This window comes from Fonsecaea erecta (assembly GCF_001651985.1).
Source record: "Fonsecaea erecta strain CBS 125763 chromosome Unknown Scaff2, whole genome shotgun sequence".
In the NCBI taxonomy this organism is placed as follows: Eukaryota; Fungi; Ascomycota; class Eurotiomycetes; order Chaetothyriales; family Herpotrichiellaceae; genus Fonsecaea; species Fonsecaea erecta.
The window spans coordinates 1,188,917-1,209,309 of record NW_017387245.1 but is presented as its reverse complement, the minus strand read 5'-3'; the positions used below and the strand labels follow the sequence as shown (position 1 = coordinate 1,209,309).

General features: G+C 52.8%; 7 protein-coding genes across 7 annotated transcripts; 3 read left to right on the top strand and 4 right to left on the bottom strand.

Annotated features, from left to right (window-relative positions):
- AYL99_02199 (hypothetical protein) lies at positions 1 to 2,435 on the bottom strand (the record flags this gene model as incomplete). Its single annotated transcript, XM_018833715.1, has 3 exons — positions 1 to 51; positions 107 to 2,172; positions 2,240 to 2,435. The coding sequence occupies 3 exons, from the start codon at positions 2,433 to 2,435 to the stop codon at positions 1 to 3; spliced, it is 2,313 nt and encodes a 770-aa protein (XP_018696339.1).
- Positions 2,436 to 4,246: 1,811 nt separating this feature from the next.
- Positions 4,247 to 5,318, top strand: AYL99_02198 (hypothetical protein; the record flags this gene model as incomplete). Its single annotated transcript, XM_018833714.1, has 3 exons — positions 4,247 to 4,490; positions 4,542 to 4,914; positions 4,967 to 5,318. The coding sequence occupies 3 exons, from the start codon at positions 4,247 to 4,249 to the stop codon at positions 5,316 to 5,318; spliced, it is 969 nt and encodes a 322-aa protein (XP_018696338.1).
- Positions 5,319 to 5,960: 642 nt separating this feature from the next.
- AYL99_02197 (hypothetical protein) lies at positions 5,961 to 6,856 on the top strand (the record flags this gene model as incomplete). The annotated part of the gene is made up of 2 exons (XM_018833713.1): positions 5,961 to 6,022; positions 6,100 to 6,856. The coding sequence occupies 2 exons, from the start codon at positions 5,961 to 5,963 to the stop codon at positions 6,854 to 6,856; spliced, it is 819 nt and encodes a 272-aa protein (XP_018696337.1).
- Positions 6,857 to 7,183: 327 nt separating this feature from the next.
- Positions 7,184 to 12,575, top strand: AYL99_02196 (hypothetical protein; the record flags this gene model as incomplete). Its single annotated transcript, XM_018833712.1, has 4 exons — positions 7,184 to 7,797; positions 8,556 to 8,616; positions 8,669 to 12,450; positions 12,533 to 12,575. The coding sequence occupies 4 exons, from the start codon at positions 7,184 to 7,186 to the stop codon at positions 12,573 to 12,575; spliced, it is 4,500 nt and encodes a 1,499-aa protein (XP_018696336.1).
- A 530-nt stretch (positions 12,576 to 13,105) lies between these two features.
- On the bottom strand, positions 13,106 to 14,782 carry AYL99_02195 (hypothetical protein; the record flags this gene model as incomplete). The annotated part of the gene is made up of 1 exon (XM_018833711.1): positions 13,106 to 14,782. The coding sequence occupies one exon, from the start codon at positions 14,780 to 14,782 to the stop codon at positions 13,106 to 13,108; it is 1,677 nt and encodes a 558-aa protein (XP_018696335.1).
- Positions 14,783 to 15,393: 611 nt separating this feature from the next.
- Positions 15,394 to 18,957, bottom strand: AYL99_02194 (hypothetical protein; the record flags this gene model as incomplete). Its single annotated transcript, XM_018833710.1, has 1 exon — positions 15,394 to 18,957. The coding sequence occupies one exon, from the start codon at positions 18,955 to 18,957 to the stop codon at positions 15,394 to 15,396; it is 3,564 nt and encodes a 1,187-aa protein (XP_018696334.1).
- Positions 18,958 to 19,920: 963 nt separating this feature from the next.
- Positions 19,921 to 20,357, bottom strand: AYL99_02193 (hypothetical protein; the record flags this gene model as incomplete). The annotated part of the gene is made up of 2 exons (XM_018833709.1): positions 19,921 to 20,162; positions 20,324 to 20,357. The coding sequence occupies 2 exons, from the start codon at positions 20,355 to 20,357 to the stop codon at positions 19,921 to 19,923; spliced, it is 276 nt and encodes a 91-aa protein (XP_018696333.1).
- Positions 20,358 to 20,393: the final 36 nt, after the last annotated feature.

The window sequence follows — 20,393 nt, the reverse complement described above, 5'->3', positions numbered from 1 at the left end:
TCAACCTCCGAACGTGAAAGGCGGGGCGACGAAATTGCCCAGGTCATGCTCCTGCGACTTGTAAGCAATGGAAACTAAAATAGGATAGGCCCAAGGCTCAGGTTACCTTGATGTAGTCACTCCCTTTCTCCATGTACTCCGCACGCGTGACGGTGGCCGATTCACGCTCGATCCCATCTGAAGTGCTCCACCAGGAAGCGGCCCCTTTCCAGGCATCAAGGATCGGGTCGTTCGCCTTGCGGACATTGATTGTGAAATCACACGGTAATGCGGCAATCAGTTCCTGCCTGAGTCGTTCCTCGAATGTGGGAAACATGGTATTTCCGCCTGTCAGAAAGACATCCTTCAGGAGCGCTTGTTGTTGGTCAAAGTTCGAGAAACGACTCATGACGATACCTTCAATGATTTCGATGAGACCAGCCTGGTCTATTCCAGCAATGGCCGGCTGGAATACCACTTCAGGAACTCTGATGCGTTCGACATTGAGGTGAATCTGGTTCGCCTCTCGCTGACTTTCCGGGTCCGCTGGCCTTGCCCCTCGTAAGAAAGCGTGCAAAACGCTCTTTGTCCAGTCGTTCTGTGCCTCAATGGTGTCCTTTTCCGAGAACTCTGGGTCGAATTGCAGAAGCTCGCTTTCAAGGGCCTTCAAAGCGGTGACTGGGTCTTCTTCAGGCTCCTCGTCGTCGCTGGCAGGTTCCGTAGCCACGGTGCGGTATACGCCCCAGTCGTCGTCGTTGGCTCCAAAGTCATCGTCATAATCGCCTCCCCCCCTGCGCTTCCGCTTCGGTCCATCTGAAGCAAGGTTTGCCAATGTCTTCATACGCATTTGCGACGCAATGCCTTTGCGATTGCTGAAGTCCGCCTTTTGCCTGGCTTGCTCTTTGATTTTCGCCAGCAGTGCAAGGCGTTGTTGTCGCCGACCCGCAAGCCATTCGTTGAAGTGATTTTCACGCATTTCGCGGTCTTTCCTTTCTTCTTCTGCCATACGAGCTCTTTCACGTTCTTTCTCCGCTTTAGCCCTGATCCTGGCCTCGACACCAGATTTCATAAGCCTCTGATGTCGCTTCTCCTTGATGCCGTCCTCATCCAGCTGGTCGTCTGGGACATCAAGAAGAGGAAATCTGTTCAGCTGCTCTTCGAGGTTTTCTTCCTCCTCCGGAGCCCCCAGCTCCTTATTTCTGGATTTCTTGATCGATTTATCCAGGTCACGGATGATTCTCTCCAACGCCGCCTCGTCTTTGAGCTCTTCGTCATCCAAAATTCGACGCTGTTCTTTTTTGGTTGGTGCATTTACATAAGACTCATGCAGTTTCTGATAGTACTCCAATTCTTGCTCTTTTTTAATAAGCTTTTCCAGCCGCATCTTTGCTGCTTGTTCTTGGAGTCTTCGACCAGATTCCTTCTTGCGCTCGGCTATTCTGGCAAGGTCTTCGGCCGATTTCTCGACCACGACCTGTTCTGTGAAGGGGTACTGGATTATGATATCTCGCTTTTCTTCTAGGCCGGTCCAATCCAGATAGGTAGATAGTTCGGTTGGGAAGTCGGTTGAGAGATAGCAATATTGTTTGATGTACCACTCCATCTGCTCCAGGGTCAACTTCCCAGGAAATGTCGGGTATTTCAGGCGGATGAGCTTAAGCAGGTACTCCTGAGCCTGGGAGCCGCCCCAATTCAACCTCGCGCACATTTGCATCTGAGGTTTCCGATCCAACACAGGAATGATGTGAGTCGAGGTATGAGATGAAGACACGATCAGCCCAGATTGGCCCTTGTTTTGGCGGTAGGAAAACAGACTGTCGATTCCGTAGGTGACACTCGGCGCATTGTAGCATTCGAACAGCATTTCATTCATCATTCTTCTGCTGTGGCCCAGGTTTGCGACAGGCTCCGTGACGACCAGCGGTCTACCCACACCGCCTTCTCCATCCACCCCCAATTTGAGAAAAATGTAGTCGTACACCCCTTCCAAAATATCCCAATTTGTCGGAATGCTAGTATTTTGCTCGAAAGCCGCTCTGATTTGGCCACGAGTCGTGGCATCGGCGTAGGCATCGTATCCGACAAAGGCGCAGTATTTGTTAAACTTCCGATCCTTGAATTTCGCCATGATCGGGGGTACCAGGAATCGAGGGCTCTTGTCGAAAGAGAATCCAGCCTTGATGGTGCTGGCTCCTGTACCATCTCAATTTAGCCGACCCTGCATCCCTTCTGTGATTGCAATCAGATGTTTTCCTCTTACCATTGTCAATAACTATTGCGCTATCAGAAGGAGTGGCTGCGCTCTGTCGATAGCCATCTGGTCTTGGAGGCAGCCAGCCTTTGAAAGGGAACTCGGGGGCAGGATAGACTCGTGGGGTCGATTGCGACTGGCCGTCTGGGGGAGGCGTAGGAAACCGACGCTCTGTAGCGAGGCGGGTTGTTGATGTGATTGTCATTCTGTTGTTTTCATCCTAGAGTCACAAGCACTGCGTCCTTGTCTGCAGGTTGTTAGAAGACGGCACTTGGGTTCTGTAGAGATATGACAATTTGTTCTACTAGACTGAGGTTGCTGCAGTCAAGGTTCAGCAAGGATCAAATTCATGTTGGAGAGCGCGTCACGCTGCGGAGAAATTCTGCAGGGGAAGCCGCGTTTGGCAAGCGAACATTTGTTGGCGCAACGGAACACCTATAGACTTTCTAAACATCCAAAGGCGATGGATCCTCATGGATCATCTGTTACAATTTACGGAAAGACAGCATAACGAACTCTGAATATACTAACTTGGACATGAGGGGTCGATTACAATAGAACTATGGCCAATTGTAAGAAACTGTGTCTCCCAAACAGCTCATCGTGCCTGGTACTTGTTCGATATCCGCTGATGCCATCTTCCACTCGTATATCCTGGACGGAGCCGGGCACGTCGGGTTTCGATCTTGACGTTGATGCACTCAAGTTATAACCACACAGGAATGGTTGACTGCTCCATCCGGCGTCCTCTGAACTGCACTGTTCGAGTCTTCGATTGTGTCTCTATGCTGTGACTAAGCGGGTTGGGCACTCGTGACGCATCTTGTTGTCGTGTTATCGACCTTGTATCACCTTATGGTGGCGCCCTGCTATCGGCGCCCATCTCATACTGGGCCCTTCAGATTGTCCGTCGCTGGAAAAGCGTCACTTCAAGCTGGTCTCCATACTGTCGCAATGCTTCTCACCTTCGAGATGAAATAGGACGTTTGACTGATAATTCTTGAACATCTGCGCAACCAATTCAACATTCATATTTTGAACGTTGACATCCTGTGGTCCGTTTCTTAATGTCAAGCCTCCATATTTGTTCTTTAGGATGTGTATACCTGCAGATTCCTGTTCATCATCATCACCGCTTCATTCAATTTCTCCTGATCGCGGCCGTCAATCTCGATCCATGGGAATAGACATGGAAGAGCGTACAATGTTCGTTATGATCCTGGAGAGCAATAGGCTCTGTTGCTGCTCGTGTGGGCTCTCCTGAGGTATGATATTAGCATGTGTTGACACCGAAGGGTTTGGGAAGAGCGCACCATCTTGCTGATTCTGTAACCGATGTCACCAATGAAGAACACTCAGGCATAATGTTCAGATCGCTTCCGCCATAACACGCGGTGAACCGCAGGCGACGCGCCCGCACTTGAACCCGTATCGGGGCAATGGTGGCGCCGCCCTGTGGTCGATGGCAGTGCGGGGTGCGATGAGCTCCCAGCGGCAGTCAAGCGGCACGACTCATCCAGGAATGCTGGGGGATTCTGACTAAAGCAGCGCCACATTCAACTCAGTTACAAACTACACCCGGCTCACCTGGTCGGCGTCGTGAGTACCCAGCCTCGCCAGCTTCGCTCTATACCATAGAAGACACACGGAGACTCGCTTTCGAACTCTTGCATGTGTCGCGCAACGCGCCCGCGTACGCTATGCACCGACCCTTTTCCTTATTTCGCCATACGAAGACCTCATCAGGCCGAGGCCCCCGTCACCACTGCTGAATAAAGAGGGATATGAGTTTACGCAAATCCCCGCTCTCCACCCTGAAAATACAGGCACCTATAACAGATCTCCAAACGCTGTCCAGATTGGGGTGTTCGGAATTGCCCCCAACACTCTGATCTAACTGTCTCAAGGAACGCCATTGCCCGAGATCGCATATAAATTCAAACGTTGGAAGAGCTGAAGCATTCAAACTGCTTTCGAAGACGTCACAAACAGCTGTCGAAGTTTAATTGCTCTAATATGTCGTCTGCAGCGTCTCCAGCTTGCAAAAAGCTTCTGATCTTTGGGGCAACTGGACTTATCGGGAGCCGCATCACGAGTGAACTCGTCCGAAACAAGTCCAAATTCGAGCGTATCGCTGTATTCACGTCACCAGGTACCTACGAATCCAAGGCAGGCGTGATACAAGACTTGCAAAAGCAAGGGGTAGATATCATAGTAGGCGATATAAACAAATTAGACGATGTGGTCAGGGCGTACCAAGGTAAGGGTCACCATAGAGTCCTCGTCAACGATCTAACGTTGTGTGCGGCAGGCATCGACACTGTGATCTCTTGCGTCGGCAGAAATGTGATTGAACATCAGATCGAGCTGGTTCGCCTCGCCAACGACAGTCCTTCGGTTCACAGGTTCTTTCCGTCCGAATATGGAACTGATATCGAGCACAACCCAACTTCGGCTCACGAAAAACCACACCAAAAGAAGTTGCTGGTGAGAGCAGCGTTGCGGGCTTGTGACCGTCTGGACCATACCTATGTGGTTGTTGGCCCATACGCGGATGGAGAACCCGGTCTCTATTTTGGCAAAAACCCGGTTGTCAAGGAAGCCGGAACATTCGACGTCAAGAACAAAGAAGCCGTGTTGCTCGGTGATGGGAATCAAAAGATCAGCTTCACCACAATGAAAGAGTAAGCAGTCCCCCTTCTTGTTTAGAGTAGTTGGGTAACAATTTTTCTTTAGCGTCGGCAAACTTGTGACTCTTGCTGCCCTCCATCCTGACGCAAGTCGAAACAAAGCACTTCGAGTCAACTCCTTCACAGCGACCGACTCGGAGATCCTCAAAGAATTTGAGAAGCAAACAGGAGGACAGCCCTGGAAGGTGTTCTACACGAGCCTTGACACTTTGAAGAAACTTGAGAAGGAAGCTTGGGATGCCGAGAAGCCCTATGCCACCATCTTCACCCTGAAGCGGATCTGGGCCGAAGGTGGCACGTTGTACGATAAGCGAGACAATTATTTGATCGAGGCGGAGGGCGTGATGGAGACGTTGGCAGACGCTGTCGCGGAAGCCATCAAAGTCCAAACGAGTTAAGACTCAAGACATATGCACATCAGACATATACGATGAGTTTGAGAAGAACGGGTCCAGTTCCTCTCAGTGAAATATACATCTGAACCGCCATGACCTGGTGGTAGGTGTTCTTCAACCCACCACAGCAGACACTAGCCAGGATCTCTTCTAATTACATCAAGGTGCCTCTATATCGGCCGAGACAAGGACGACATAGATGTTTGTGTGGCTGTGTGGCCGTATGGCCATGGCTCATCGTCGCCGCATTAATCCGGCACCATTTGTTGCCCCACTCAAATATTGCTTGTGGTTCGGATGTGCTATATTACTACTTAATGTCGGGATCGACATATCGGAATCTAATTCTTGCTTCCAGTTTACCAATAGTCGCGTTCTCGTGTAACACAAACAGGAAATCGAGGCATGGGGAAAGGCCATTCAAGGGCAGATGACGGGGCGTGGTTTCGTGCAGTCAGCGATTTGTGCTGCCAACAGTGGGTTCAGTGCTTTTCTTACAAAATATTACAAAATGCAGCAAGCTTGTAGACGCGTTCCAATGGCCCTCTGGAGACTCAATCGAGGACCATTCCAACACGGTGAACTTGACTTTCGCCGTCAGAGCGTATTGGAATTGCTCCCTTAACTCGTTCATCTGCATATGATATGGGTCTAAAAGCCTCAAAGCCTGACCCCAATGTGAGGCTCCAGGTGATAGGCTGCGGCATGTAAGTCTTTCTCGAAAACCATCCTCTCTGCACCTTGGAGGGCCTCACATAGCTTTTCAATGCTTACCAATGACTAGGTCCCGCACCGGAACAGCATCTTTCAGCCAGGCGATGGAGATACTTCTCGGTGGACCGGTATACCATGGAGGAAGTCAGCTGGTGGGCGCAGGAGAAGACCACATACGTGCCTGGATTCGTCTGAGCAAGCACACACCCATCGAAAGCGAGTTGGACAGAAATACAGTTCTCCAAGAACTCAAGGCCCTCTTGTCAGGTTACACCGCAGTCACAGATATGCCGCCGATCCTCTTCACCCAGGAACTGGTCGAGTTGTTTCCGGAGGCCAAGGTCATCTGCACGACACGGGATCCGGAGGGCTGGTGGAAGAGCATGGAACCCATTGCGGCAAAGACAGATACTGAGGCAGAAAGGAATGAGAGAGTCCTGGCGTTCCTGCTCGCGCTGTTGCCGACCATGAGGTATTGGAAGGCGTTTTCGGACGCGCTGAGACACGGCCGGTTTGGAGAGCTGTTTTATCGGTCGGGACACAATCACCCACACCCAGGACAGTACCAGGAGCATATGGAATATGTGAAAAGGGTTGTCCCACCCGAGCGTCTGTGGTTTTACGACATCAAGGAGGGCTGGGGACCCTTGTGTAAAATCCTCGACTGCGACGTGCCAAACACGCCATTTCCACGTGTCAACGACGCCGAAGCAACGGATAGAATCATCAAGACACAGATCCAGCGAGGTATGCTGGCGTGGACTGGTGTAGGTGCGACTGTTGCAGTGGTGGGCTTCAGCTTCTGGCGAAAATGGACGGCGCGATAGGAGGACACCCTGATCTTTTGTCCATAGCTAATAATAACGATATTATATCCCCAAGGATGGCCTAATTTGACGAATGAAGATCTCCGTGTCTTCTCCTCGTGTTTTGACACGGTTAATATCTGTACATGAAGAGAAGAAAAAGCAGGAAAATCCCAGCCCATTTTTGCAGTGGTCTCGTATGCGGCACGCGATCCCTGTTCCCCGTCCCCAGAACCCCAAGATCCTGCCCGCATCTCAGTCTTTATTGTGTCTTGGTGGACACTGCTCCCTGCATATATCTCCTACCGTTCTCTTCAGTAACCAGCTCTGCAGTCTCTCTCAGTCAAAATGCCTCCCTCCACACCGCAGCCTCAAGACGATTCCCACCAACAACTGCTCGACCAGATGGACATCTATTACACGCCCAAGCCCTTTCGCAACCCGCACTGGAAACCCAGCACGCGGCGGAACAAGAACACCAAGCAGATCATATCGGAGTCGCAAAGGAAGGAGGCTTCTGTGCTTGCGACCCAGAACAACTCCGGCGCATCGACACCCTTACCCGCCACGGGCGCGAATTCAGATGGCGCATCCACGCCTGCCTATCCCCCCTCTTCCGCAGCGGCCTCCAAACCTCTGAACATGGCCCAGGCGACTCAAAGCTTGAGCACCCTGGTTCTGGAAAGGAATTTGCAGAGGGAGAGAGCGTCGAATATGGCACTTCTGGGAGTGAGTGGGATGGGAGGGCCCGCTGTCACCTACACCAACATCGAGAGCGCTCCGAGTCTACATCCTGCAAACCACAAGCACTATTGTGACATTACCGGCTTGCCGGCGAAGTACACGGATCCCAAGACAAAGCTGAGATACTACGATCAGGAGATCTTTGCCGTGGTGAGGAGTCTGCCACAGGGTGCGCCAGATCAATATCTTGCGGCCAGAGGAGCGAATGTTGTCCTCAAGTGAGTTAGGTTCACCAAGGGCGAAGAAGTCGGAGACGGAAATGGCAGTTGCCAATATATCAAGAGGCCTCTATCTTCTAGGAAGAGACGGAAACACACAAGTCATAACATTTGTCAGGCCATCCAAGTCAAACCCTTCCTACCCACCGCATACCTCTCGATACACGGTTCAAGGAAGCGCTCCGGCTTAATTGCGGACTGTGTATACTGGTCATTCTTCGCCATATTGACACGATACCGAAACCTCATCGACGAAGCAGGATCAGTTACAGCAATTTTGTGAGAGCTGTGGTCATGGCGGGAAGTTGGAAGTCACTGCCCATTGTGACATGCGGTCATTCCACCTCGGAGGACGTGCTTTGAGACTCTTGCTAGACCTTTGACCGTGCTGGAACTAAGGCATTAAAGAAAGCGCTTTGTGGGATAAAAAGACCCGCAGGTAGGATGGTGGAATGAAGGATAGCCTGGCATAAGAAACCAGGTGGCAGTGGTGATATGACTGCCACGATATACGAGACAACTTATTGAGACACTCATGAGACCAAGTAGTTATCTAATGTAAAGGTGACGACGAGATTTTGAGGATCGTTGTGTGCGTGAGATAATAAAGGATAGAAATTCTGGACCCGTCGCATGGACTTACACTTATTAGTTGTCATCTCCAACTTCTCTCCACAACAATTCTCGCCGACCCGCCAACGGCGACCAGATTGCAGATTGCGGAGTTCCGAGCCTCTGGCCGCATTGACTATTTGCAGTCGACGAAGTCAGAGTCTATGCCCGGTGTTTGCCATCACCGCAAAGCTGGAGATGTTTCAGGTATGTCCGCCCGGTGTATGACGAGAATCTATCAGTCTGATCGCACCCACAGCGCCTCAAGGGCGTCATAGACAGCCACATTGCAGAAGAGCAAGCGCGACAACGTCAGGCTGCCAACAGCGCCCAAGTGGCCAGGACTCCGCAGAAGCGGCGCCCTCAAGCTCAGAATGGCAGCCGCCAACGGGCTGGCTCCCGCCTGAGAGAAACACAACCCGATGCCTCGACCGACAAAGGGCCAGATCCCTCCGAGTTCGAACCGGAGTTCGCGATCGGAGACGATGACAGCGCGGTCCCAAGCAGGGCAGCCACCCCGAAGCCTGAAGGACCTGGCAAGGAGAAGGAGCAAGTCAAGGAGAGAGACATACCAGCCTCCGAAGATGGATTGGACACACAAAGTCTCGCCGAACCCGCTGACGGCAAAATGTCAGATGCCAATGGCACCGCGACGAACCCCTTACGTCCTCACGATCTCCCTACGGAAGTCCGGGTGAAGCTGCGCAGATTGGACCGGATGGAGTCGAAATATGCCGAATTGCTGAAAGCTTACAGAACGGCCCATGCGCGGGTCCAGGCCGTCGAGTCTTTTGAAGCCTCCCTGCGCGAGAACACTCCCCTGACGAGCATCAACGACCCCGGCGCATTGGTCGAGTACTTGAATCAGATCAACCTCAAGAGTGACATGGTTGTGGACGAGTTGAAACGGATAACATCTGACAGGGACGAGTACAAGAAGAAATTCCAGGCCGCCGAGGAAGAGTCAAAGGGACTACGAGAAGAAATAACGAGCATGAAGAGCAAGCTCGAGACACTGTCTCAACAGCAACCATCTGAGCACGAGAAGAACCTTTTGACCGGTAGTCCGCATATCACTGCAGCGGGTGACAACGCGTCTCTGAAGGACGCGGCGGACTCAGAACACACTGCCAAATCTCCCACGAGTGCCTCTTCCCGGATCGCGAGCTTCTCATTGTTCTCTCCCCGACACAAGGCGGTGGCTCCGCCGAAAGAAACCTCGGAGGAATTCTTCTCGTTCGAATCCGAACAGTCCAAGATGGAAAGTGAGTTACACGAGAGTCAAGCAGAGGTCGAAGAGTTGAAGAAGCAACTCACCAGTCTACAAGGAGATCTCAAGGTTGCTCGCGAGTCGACCGAAGGCATGGTGGAAAGCCTAGAGACGGCGACGCGAGAGCTACACAATCTCCGTGAGGCAAAGGACAAGTTTGACGGGACGAAGAACGAGTTGCAAAACCGTATTAGCGAATTAGAGGCCAGGGCTGCCTCAAATACTGCGCGGACGGATGAGCTTCAGAAGGAGATTGACGAGCTACAGGCGAGAAGGCTTGAGGCGGTCTCGCAGGTACAGTCGCTAGAGAATCAGATCAGAACGCTCGAATCGACAAACACCGAGCTTGAAGAACGAATCGTCTCCAGAACCAAGGATGCGGAATTGCTCAGTGAGAAGTTATCACAAAAAGACTCCATTGTGAAGGACCTGGAGGATACTCTGGCAATGTACAAATCCGCGGAGAGGCAGGAAGCCGTAAGGAGCCAAGACGAGAAGTCGAGCGAGAAGAAGCTCGCGACGATGCAAGGAATTATGGATACTCTACGAAATCAACTGGAAAAAGCCGAAACCACGGCTGCTGAGCTGAAGACCGAGATCCAAGCTACCAAAGAGGAGTATTCACACCGACCTTCCACCAAAGTCTTCGGTTTTCTCGACGAGGGGACAAGAACCAAGCTCGACACTCTGCAGACCCGCGACGATGTGGTGCAGTACCTGTCGGAAAACTTCGGCCTGCAAAAGGCTTCCTCAAACAAGGCCGTTGCAGAAGCAGCGACGGCGTCACCAGCACCGTCAGAAGCGGGCACCGGGGCATCCAAGAAGAAGAACAAGAAAAAGAAGAAGGGCAAAGGCCAGCCGCAGGCCGCTACAGATGATGCAGCAGAAACTGTCACACCAGTCAAAGTGTCTGAAAATTTGGCTGAAGTGGACGATGTTGATGCTAGCGTATCAGACAAACTACCCGCGGCTGATGTTTCCAAGCTCGAACAAGAGATCTCAGAGCTCAAGGCAGAGCTAGCGTCCAAAGTAGATGCTATTCAGCGTCTCTCCAACCAATTGAAAGATCAGGAAGAGCTGCAAGAAGAGATTGAAACATTACGAGACGACCTCCTACATCAAGGTGAAGAACACGTCGAAGCTCGTGATGCGTTGAAGAATGCCCAAGAGCAGAAGACCAATCTCCAAGATGCCGTGGACAAACTTGAAAAGGAGCTGCTGGAAGCTCGAGCAGCTATCGCGGGTGGTGCTGACAAGGAGAAGGCACACCAGGAAATACTCCAGCAATACGACGAACTCAAAGTCCGATGTTCCAAACTGGAGAACGATCTTTCTGCCTCTGAGCAACTCGCAGCTGGCCGGTTCAAGGACATCACTGATCTCAAGGAACTGCTCGCAAAATCACAACCTGAGCTCAGAAATCTCCGCAATGAGGTTGCAGAGCTCAAAGGTGCAAAGGAGGACCTCAAGAACAAGACTGGCGAGTTTAACAGGCTCGAAGCACGACACGAAGATATCAAAGCTGAGCTCAAGGGACTGAGCAAGAGACTCGGCGACAAGGACAATGAAATCAAAGAACTCCAACAAAAGATCGAGCAGGAGATCAGTGCGAGGACCCGGGTAGAAAGGGATCTCGACCGAGCACAGTCTGATCTCCAAATCACGGAGAGCCGCCATGAAAAAGCTAAGTCACAGTCAGACCAACTGGCCAAAGACCTTGTCAAAGCAAAGGAAGAATCGACCACACTGAAAACGAAGTTATCCGAGCTTGAGGAGCAAGTATCAGTTCAGGCCCGTCAAATTTCCGAACTGAAAGACGAAATTTCCCTCAAAACAGCCCTCCACACCTCAGCACAAGCCCTCGTCCAATCTCTCCGTGACCAGACCCATGAACTCAATCTGCAAGCCCGCGAAGCCAATACACGCGCCGAGAGTCTCGAAGAGGAGCTGAATGAAACACAGAGAATGCTCTCAGAACGCACGCGTGAGGGGCAGACCATGCGCATGCTGCTGGATCAATCCTCGGCAGGCACCGAATCCCGGATTCGAGAGATGAAGGAACGCATGGACGCGGCTATCGAAGAAAGAGACAGGGTAGAGGATGAGGCGAGCGTCAGCCAGCGACGCATGATGCGCGAGGTGGAAGAGGCGAGGAGCAAGGCCCGCGATGCACAACGATCGCTCAAGATTTTGGAAGATGAAAAGGAAGAGCTGGAGAATAGGCTGAAGGAGTGGAAGAGGAGGAGAGAAGAGCTGGAACAGAGTGCGACACGGGCGGCGAAGGAAGTCGAGGAGGTGAAAGCCGCCATGACTGGGTTGAGGGAGGCGTTGGATGACAGCGAACGTCAGGTGAGGGAACTTGATGTGCAGAAGGCCGAGTTGCGGAGGATCGGTGACGAAGCCAAAGAGAGGGTCGAGAAATTGACCAAAGCGAACAAGAATCTCACCGAGGAACTGAAGGCCGCTCAAGCCAACTCGAGAATACCGGGCAGACCTAACCTTGGTCGGGTGGATTCCAATGCGCCGAGTTCCAGGACGTCTATCGATTCTACCAATGCAAGGTCACCAGCGCCGAAAGAGCGACCTCTCTCCACGACGACCAGTCGCAGCGAAACCCCCAGTACGACGGCAGGAGCACCAACCGGTCTCAGTCAAGGAACGGTTGATTATGTATACCTGAAGAACGTGCTCCTCCAGTTCCTCGAGCAGAAGGACAAGGGGCACCAAAGGCAGTTGATCCCAGTGCTGGGCATGTTGTTACATTTCGACAGGTTTGTTTGTTCACTGGCGGCATTGTCACCATCCCTTTGTTATATTTGCTCGTGGAGGATTTGAATCTGACGGCTTCAACAGGAAGGACGAACAGAAATGGATCGCGGCGATCTCGACCCGGTGACGACTTGATATCACACGAACGAAGGCTATGTAACAATCCCAAACAGTCCGGCGTTCTATTGGTTAAACCGGTATGGGGGTTAGGAGGTCGATGTCGACGTCGACGTGAAGACCCTCAACCCTTCACCGTGGCGTTCTGCTGGGCGTCGATGGTGGGTTAAAATAAAGGGGGTTTCTGGCATCATCTTATCGGATACAATTAATGCGAAGACAATGGAACATTCTCAGCGAGCGGCGCCGGCGGCAGCTGCTCGAGACTGGATATTCCTGGACTGTTCCGAGAATCTTTGTGGTCGTCAGAGTGAGTCCGATACGTGTAGATTGTCGACGCAGATGTGTGGCGTTGGAAAAAAACAAAAATGCTCGGCTAAAATTCAACTTGTATTACTGCCAACGCGACGATTGATTCATGACATTCCTCGCACCCGAGTCTGTTCTCGTAGGATCTATCTCTTCTTCTTTTGTCTTCTTCTCCTTCTCCCCTTTCCCCTTTCTCTCTCTCTTTTTTCCACGACGCCGTTCTCTCTCCATCTATAGAGAGTCACCGTTACTGTCACCGACCCTCTTCGTTCGCTTGGTGGTGGAGGTGGTGCCCGGGCTTCTTCTGAGCTGATGCGTCTGCAGAATGTTGGCAGGGAGTTGGTGCAGGTTCTGCGATCCGACCGTGCCCCAGGGCGTCTTCACGGGACTGCACCGGCGACGGCGGTGGTGGAGGCGGCTGCTGGGAGGTCTGGTGGAGCTGGGCGCAAGGCCAACGTCAAGGTCAAGGTCGTCTTCCTCTTCACTGTTGCCGGCGGGAGGGAAGAAATCCAGGTCCTCGTCATCAGCTCTTTCACCTTCACCTTCACCTTCATGTCGACCGTCGTCGGTGTCTGTCCCCGTCCCCGTCCCAGCCTCAGCCTGAGCAGCAGCGGCGCGGTCAATGTCGTCCAGATTGCGTCCCGCCCACCGAGTGTCCCAAAATGTCAGCAGCGCCCAGAGTTTGATGAGGGAGTGGGCGTAAGCAAACACGAAATAACCAGGGAGATAGATGAGATCTGCGGGATGGCGGAGGAAATACGGTGCCAACTTGGGCAGCTTGGAGAGCAAGATCCAGGCGACCAGCAGCTTCAGCTTCAGGGTCGTCGTCGCCGCCCCCCACCCCTGGCTCCTCACCAGTGCCCACACCAGCGCGGCGTCGTAGAACAGCGCAAAGTTGAGCATCAGGCTGAGCTGCAACGCGTACACACCCCAAGGCTGCGCCCGGTACACCACCGCGCGGTCCGTCACCAGCGAGCACATGTTGCTGCGGAACGTGGTGCGGGCCCAGCGCAGGCACTGGTGCAGGAACCGGGGGAACTCCCCGACGTCGCACAGGATCAGGGCCTCGGGCGTGTTCTGGAACTTGATAGTCCAGCCGCGCTTGACCAGCGCCCGCGTCAGGTAGTTGTCGTCGTCGGCGTTCAAGGGCCCGCAGAGACCCCACAGGAAGCGCTCGTTCAGGAACCCGGCCAGCAGCGCGGGTTCTTGGAGGATGTGTGTGCGGTAGAGACAGGTGCGGCCACTGATCACGGCGACGCCGCCGTCCACCGCGTTGGAGGCCGTGTGCTCAAAGTTGTGCCGCTCCAGGTACAGGGCGCCCATGACGTTCCAGAACCCGGCCCACAGGCCCTTGTCTGCGTGGCGGATCACGCGTTTGTTGGTGCCCACGCCACCGACCCGTTCATTTTCTTCAAACGGGGCCACGGCAGCCCGCAGCATGTGTGCCGAAGGCCATGTCACATGGTCGTCGCAGAGGACCGTGATGGAGGTGCGGACGGCGGGTAAGGCGGCAGCGATCTGCTGGCGCTTGTTTGCCTGGATGGTAGACGAGACCTTGAAGCAAACGCTGGGGAAGTCAGCGACGTGCGGCAAGATGGTGGAACGTACCTGGTTTTCCTGCTCCTTGCCCACGGCCACAATGTGGATGACTGAAGGCGACGCCCTCGCGACGGACTCGACGCATCGCAGAAAGGCTCGGTCCTTCGGATCGCAAGTTGGGATAATCACCGTGCAGTCTCTTGCTGTTAGCGAGGGAGATCGTGGAGCCGGGGACGGGCGATAGAGGAAGAAGAAACTTACCAGGTGGACAACAAACCTCAGGTACCTAAACACGAACAGGAACACAAAGAGGAAATTCTTGTCTAGTGCCACGGCCCAGAGGTGCCTCCAATATGCTTGAGCAGCCATGCTGTGTCCCGTTTGGAACATTGATTGAGTTGGGAATTTCGCCGTAATCAGCATGAGCAGGGAGCGTGATGAGTATATTCGTTGGAAGACAGAACAGGGCCGAGGCAGGAATGTGCTCTTATAATACCATTGTGTACCAGAGAACACGGCAAGGCTGTTGATGGCAGGGGAGAGCTCATTCATGTTTCCTGCTTCTCCTCATAGGAAACAATGGACCAATTGGCAATGTCTTACCTGCACACAAAGACTCAACAGATGACAATGGGTCCAACACGTGGCAGCGTGAGGCGGTGCTTTGATGTGTTTCGTCTCAAACAAAGGGAACAAAGAGATCGGCCGCAAGGGAGAGTGGGCAGATGTGCGTGGGACATCTTCGGAGTGTGAAAGGGAGAAGAGAGAGAGAGAGAGAGAGAGAGAAGTTAACATATGAGCATTCTGCCAAAAGCCAGATAGGTGCTGCATCAATACAATGCGTGCTGTTGCTCCCTTCCCTGGGTCCTATACCTGGGGATATGTGAACCAAAGCATCCGGTACCCCTGTCTTCCCCAGCGCCACGCTGTACAACAAAAGCCGTTCCTTGACTGCGAGGTGGTCGAAGTCTGTTGGATCTTCATTCAAAGGTCATACTTATCTCGCCACGACCCTGTCCAAATTCATCCTCATCATCAGCCCAGGCGTTGCGTTCCAAATCGAGCCTCGGCACTGGAGGGGCGACTGCATCGTCGTATGCTGGCGAGGGCCGCCCCCAGCTCGGGACGGAGGGCTCTGTCGTATGTGGTTTGAATTCCGGTCGGACGGGATCCACAAGTGGTGCATGGTAACTTTCCGGTCTGGGGGATGCAGAAGGCGTTGCTCGGAGAACTGGCAGCGTGCTTGCTGACCCCATTGGCTCCGAAGGGGCGTAGGATAACCGCCTGCTTGGTTCCGGAGATCGTTGGGGAGATCTTTGAGGGCTGACACGTGGAGACAGTTGAGGGCTTGCTATAGAGGCGGGCCTCAAAGATGACGATCTTGCAGGCCGGATTGGGGTAGGTTGTTGTATAGGGGCGAAAGACACATCAATCTCGTCAGGGCGCGGCGGGAGATTCAATCTCTCCAGCTCCTCGGGCTTCATCCCGGGTGGAAGTCGTAGATATTCGACGTGCTTTTCCCCGTCCTTGACTGACATTATTTGCATTGGAGGCAGGGTGCTGTCCAACTCTCTGACTTCGATCATTTCGCCTGCCAATTCCCTTCGAATTGCATCAACGTCAAACAAAACGTTGGCATCACCGTTAACACTGGGTTCTGCACTGGTACTGGCGTTCCGCTTGTGGTTGGCGTCGTTTGGATTATATCGCTCCCATCCCTTCTTCTCGGCGAGTTTGCCTCGCTTGAAAATGCCGAACCGTTTCTTGTCGGGTTTCTCTTCGGCTTTCCTTCTAGCCGCATCGATTTCCAAAATAAGTTCTCGCTGTCGTTGCGCGTGGTTTTCAGGATCCGGATCTTCGATCTCAGTGAATTCGTCGCTTTCAACTTCCCACCCAACTTCTCTCAACAGTCGCGGCATGGCGGCACGGTAAGCCATGTGGCCCTTAACCCATGTGCTAACGTTGACGTTTTCCACGCCTGGAATGCCTTCGACGGGTGCGAGCCCAGCCACCCGCATGATACCACCGGACGTCATCCGAAATAAGTATCCGAGAATCCAGTCGTTGGAGGCATACCCGTTCAGAAACCTCCCCGAAACCACGGACCGAGCTCGCAAGTAGTCGTCCTTGCTGACAACCACAGGTGAGCCGAACATATAAACATTCTGGACCAAGCCGTATGCTCCACGGTTTGACAACTCTTTCAGGCACGAGAAGATGACCCTGGAGCCGAGGGAGAAGCCTAGCAGAGTGATTGGTCTCTGTCCAAGGTGTCTGTCAATCAACGAGTCGGCCAAGATAAGACCGGCAGCTGTCGCTCGGTCGAGTGACACACTCCATGGATTGTCGATGAGGTAAGCTAGTTTGGAAAGCACAATCGGCAGCTGTATTGACGCCATGAGAGTGATTAATATCGTGCTTCCAAGGACTTGCTGAACAGTTTGGGTCAGCGCTTCGGTGGCGAGGATATTGATAGTGTCACCCATCGACTGAAGCATTTCTGGTTCCCAAAGCAGGGAGTAGATGTCGCCCATGATGGGATCAACGGTGCTGTAAGGCAAGCGGACATCGTCCACCTTGCCCGTCATCCAGCCCGAGATCGTCAAGATGAGGTTCAGCCTCTTATTGTTGTGCAGCGGTCGATATTCAAACGTCTTCACGCTGCCTGTGCGTCGATCTGCAGCTCGAACGGCAATCGTCCCACCGGCGGCTGTGGCAGCAGAAGTGATCAGAGCAGCTCCACCCACTCCTCCCAAAAACCCTGCGGTACCGGTGACACCAATTGTTGTGAAACCAGCAGCCAGACCCGCGCCAATGAAGGGTGCAAGGAGGCCGGCCGACAAGCCAATGACAAGACCGCCACCAACCGTCGCAAGACCCATGACCATGTATTTCTTTTTAAGGGCGCGTTTACGGCGTTTCTCCATATGTTCGGATTCGTCCCAGTTCTCCCTGGCTTCTTCATCTTGCATTTCTAGGGCGTCGATAACCCTCTTTTCAAATCGACATATCTGAGTCCAGCTAATGTCCATTGTCGAACCGACTCGTTCAAGTAGTCGTCTCGATCGAGAGTCATACTGACCATCCGAGATCAGCACCAGGAACAAGTCACATAGGACGGTCCACCGCAGATCCAGCTCAATCTCCTTGGTGTGAGGCATGTCTTCCACGTCGTGGACTTCGGGAACTTCTTCGCCCTCCTTGACCTCTTTCGAAGGGCCATCATCCACTTTCGAGGATACAGAAGTTGTTGAATCTCGGTTCCGCGGGGCGTCGGGCCCGGACGTTTCGGTCGCTGTCTCATCCGCCAACGGATTCTTTACCTTCGCATTCAGCATGAGGGGAGCGACGAGGTCAGAGGGCTGCACCCCGTGCTCGGCAAGTTGTTCAATCATAATCTGCTCGGCCTGGTTGATGTCCATGTGGGTATATAGGCGAACCATCATCTTCTGTCCCCACATATCCATGCTCTCCAAAGCCCTGATCAATTCCTTCCGGACGGCCTTTGTTTTCTCCATGTCGCCTAATGCTGAAAACATTTTGTGGATTGTCAACCGGACCACACCGACGTAGGCGATCCGCTGGCCCTCTGTAAGAAGATCTTTGGTCGCCTGCAGCTGGGTAAGAGGGTCCCGCTGCTCATCGTCCTGGTCTAACATGGTTTCCACGTCCTCTGTTTTCTGGCCATTCCGGAATAGATAGTTTGTGTCTTCGTCGAGACTTGTAGCAGATTGCGCATCTTCATCAAGCTGTACTCTTGTGTACCCTTTCCCAGCGCCCCCAATGCCCACGTAGGGATTTGCATCGGCTTCGCTTTCTTTGTGACCTTTCGCTACCAGATGTCCATTATCATCAAAGATATCAAACTCGTCAATGGCCGGCATTGGCTGCCATTCCTCCTCCTCGTCTTCGTCATCCGACCGATTTGCGGTTGCAATTTGTCTTTGGTGGGACCATTCGGAAGCTGTTGCAGGATTAGATCGTGAATTCCGTTTCGGAATGGTTGTGCCAGATATCCGAGATGCTGTTGGGGATAATGCACTATCATCTGTTGGCTCATCCTGCCTCGCCTCGGACTTCAATGCCGTGTCTAAAGGTGGAACAGTGTCTGCGGCTTTGGTCTCGAGATTGGGTGCTTCGCCAATGACCTGATCCTTTTGGTTTTCCTTCATCTCCGTGCCTTTGAGACCCCCGTCTGATGTGGTAGGTGCAACCTCTGGAGACGGTTGTTTGTTGGTTTTGTCAACCAATTCCGCATGTTCCTTCGCCGGGTGCTGTGGCTCGCAGGGACCGTCTTTGGCGTCCCTCTCACTTCCGTCGTCTTTATCCGTAGACGCTTCAGCATCATGGAATGTGTCGTGGTCATCATCACTCTCGTCCAACTCCGCCGGTCGGTTTGCTTTCACCGGTCTTCTGGGCAAGCCGAAATCATCGAGCTCGGGTTCGACAGAAGCCGCTGGGAGGGTGGGCTTCCCATCTGACAGCTGTTCCGCAGGCGAATGTTTCAGGGTATTTTCTTCCTTATTATCTTCTCCGCTCGTCATAATGCCACATTTGCGGAACGGTAAGCCTGAGACATGTGTCTCGAAGCCACCTGCGGGAGAGACTCGATTTAGACTATTTTCGAGGAGGAACAAAGGACGTGTGAGATGCGAGTCAAACTGAGCTAGTATAGACGGGGATTGCTAGCATGTATATACAGAGAGTGTCGATGTGCCAGAAGTTCAAGCATTCAAGAGTAGGTGCAGGCACATCGCTTTGTTCGGTGTACGGAGTCAATGTCAAGACATTGCACGGATACCGCATTGTGGAGTCCGCAGTCTCACCATTTCACCTTGGGATCACGTGAGCGAGGAGAGGTACCCTCCGCTGCGCCACTGGGGTTTACGATGCCCTCAATGGCATATATCTTTCAAGAGTACAGCAGTGCGAATGAGTAGGTAGATGTGCTCAGATGATCCGATTGTCGCAACCCACAGGAGCGCGACAGGGAGACTGGATCCCGCCATCTAGAAAGGGTACCACATCAAACATGATCCTCACATTTACTTCTAGCCGGGCGTCTCGATCCAGTGCGTCGGACCCTTGGAAAGATAGTCGACTCCGATGGGATGCGGATTTCCCTATAGAAAGAAAGGTGGAAGCGAAGTATAGTCCCGAAATCTCCTGACCACTCGCAGTCGATTGCATTTGAGATCAGAAGAACGAGTTGGAGTCGAAGTAAGGGAGCGATCATCCACACAGTGAGCATCCTCGACGGTGATGCCAATTGGAATAAACAAGTCTGTTAGGCGTTGATCGGGTAAAGGGCCTTGTTGATAAACGTTGCAATTAAGCAGAGTGAGCTGGGATATGATGCAAGGAGTAGAGAGAAATATCCACCATGCACCTCAAATGCGTGTAATATCACAGAGCAACCTTTTTCGAGTTTGACAAGACGAACGCCGTAGCATGTCCCCTTTTACAATCGCCCAGAATGCGAACAATAGGCCGACATCCCAGTCGACTTATTTCGGTTTCGTGAATTGTTCCAGTGCTGAGTAGTCGCCCTCGTCGAACTTGGCCCAGACAGCTTCTATCCTCGCCCGTCGCTCGAGGGCGGTCTCTCGGTTCTTCCGACTCTTCTTCGTCCGTTCCCCTGACAGACATTTGTTCACCTCTCGTTTGATGTCGTTGCAGCCACCGATGGCCTTGTAGAGGAAGCCACGGGCGTGGCACTCGTCAAGGGCGTTCATGATCTCCTCGCACCCTGCAGACAGTCAGGATACCTCTCAAGGTCTTACGACGTTGGACTGTAAAAGACATATGGTACGGTGCAAGAAGGAGTAGCAAGGGAGACTGCTGTGACAGCGATCGCCACAGCTCAAAGAAGGATCATGCGACTCGAAGTCAGCTCAAACTGAGACGTACCAATGTTATCTTTTGTATGCAGATGAGAATGCATTTTGGTAGAGACTCGTCTCCAGTATTGATCATGCGG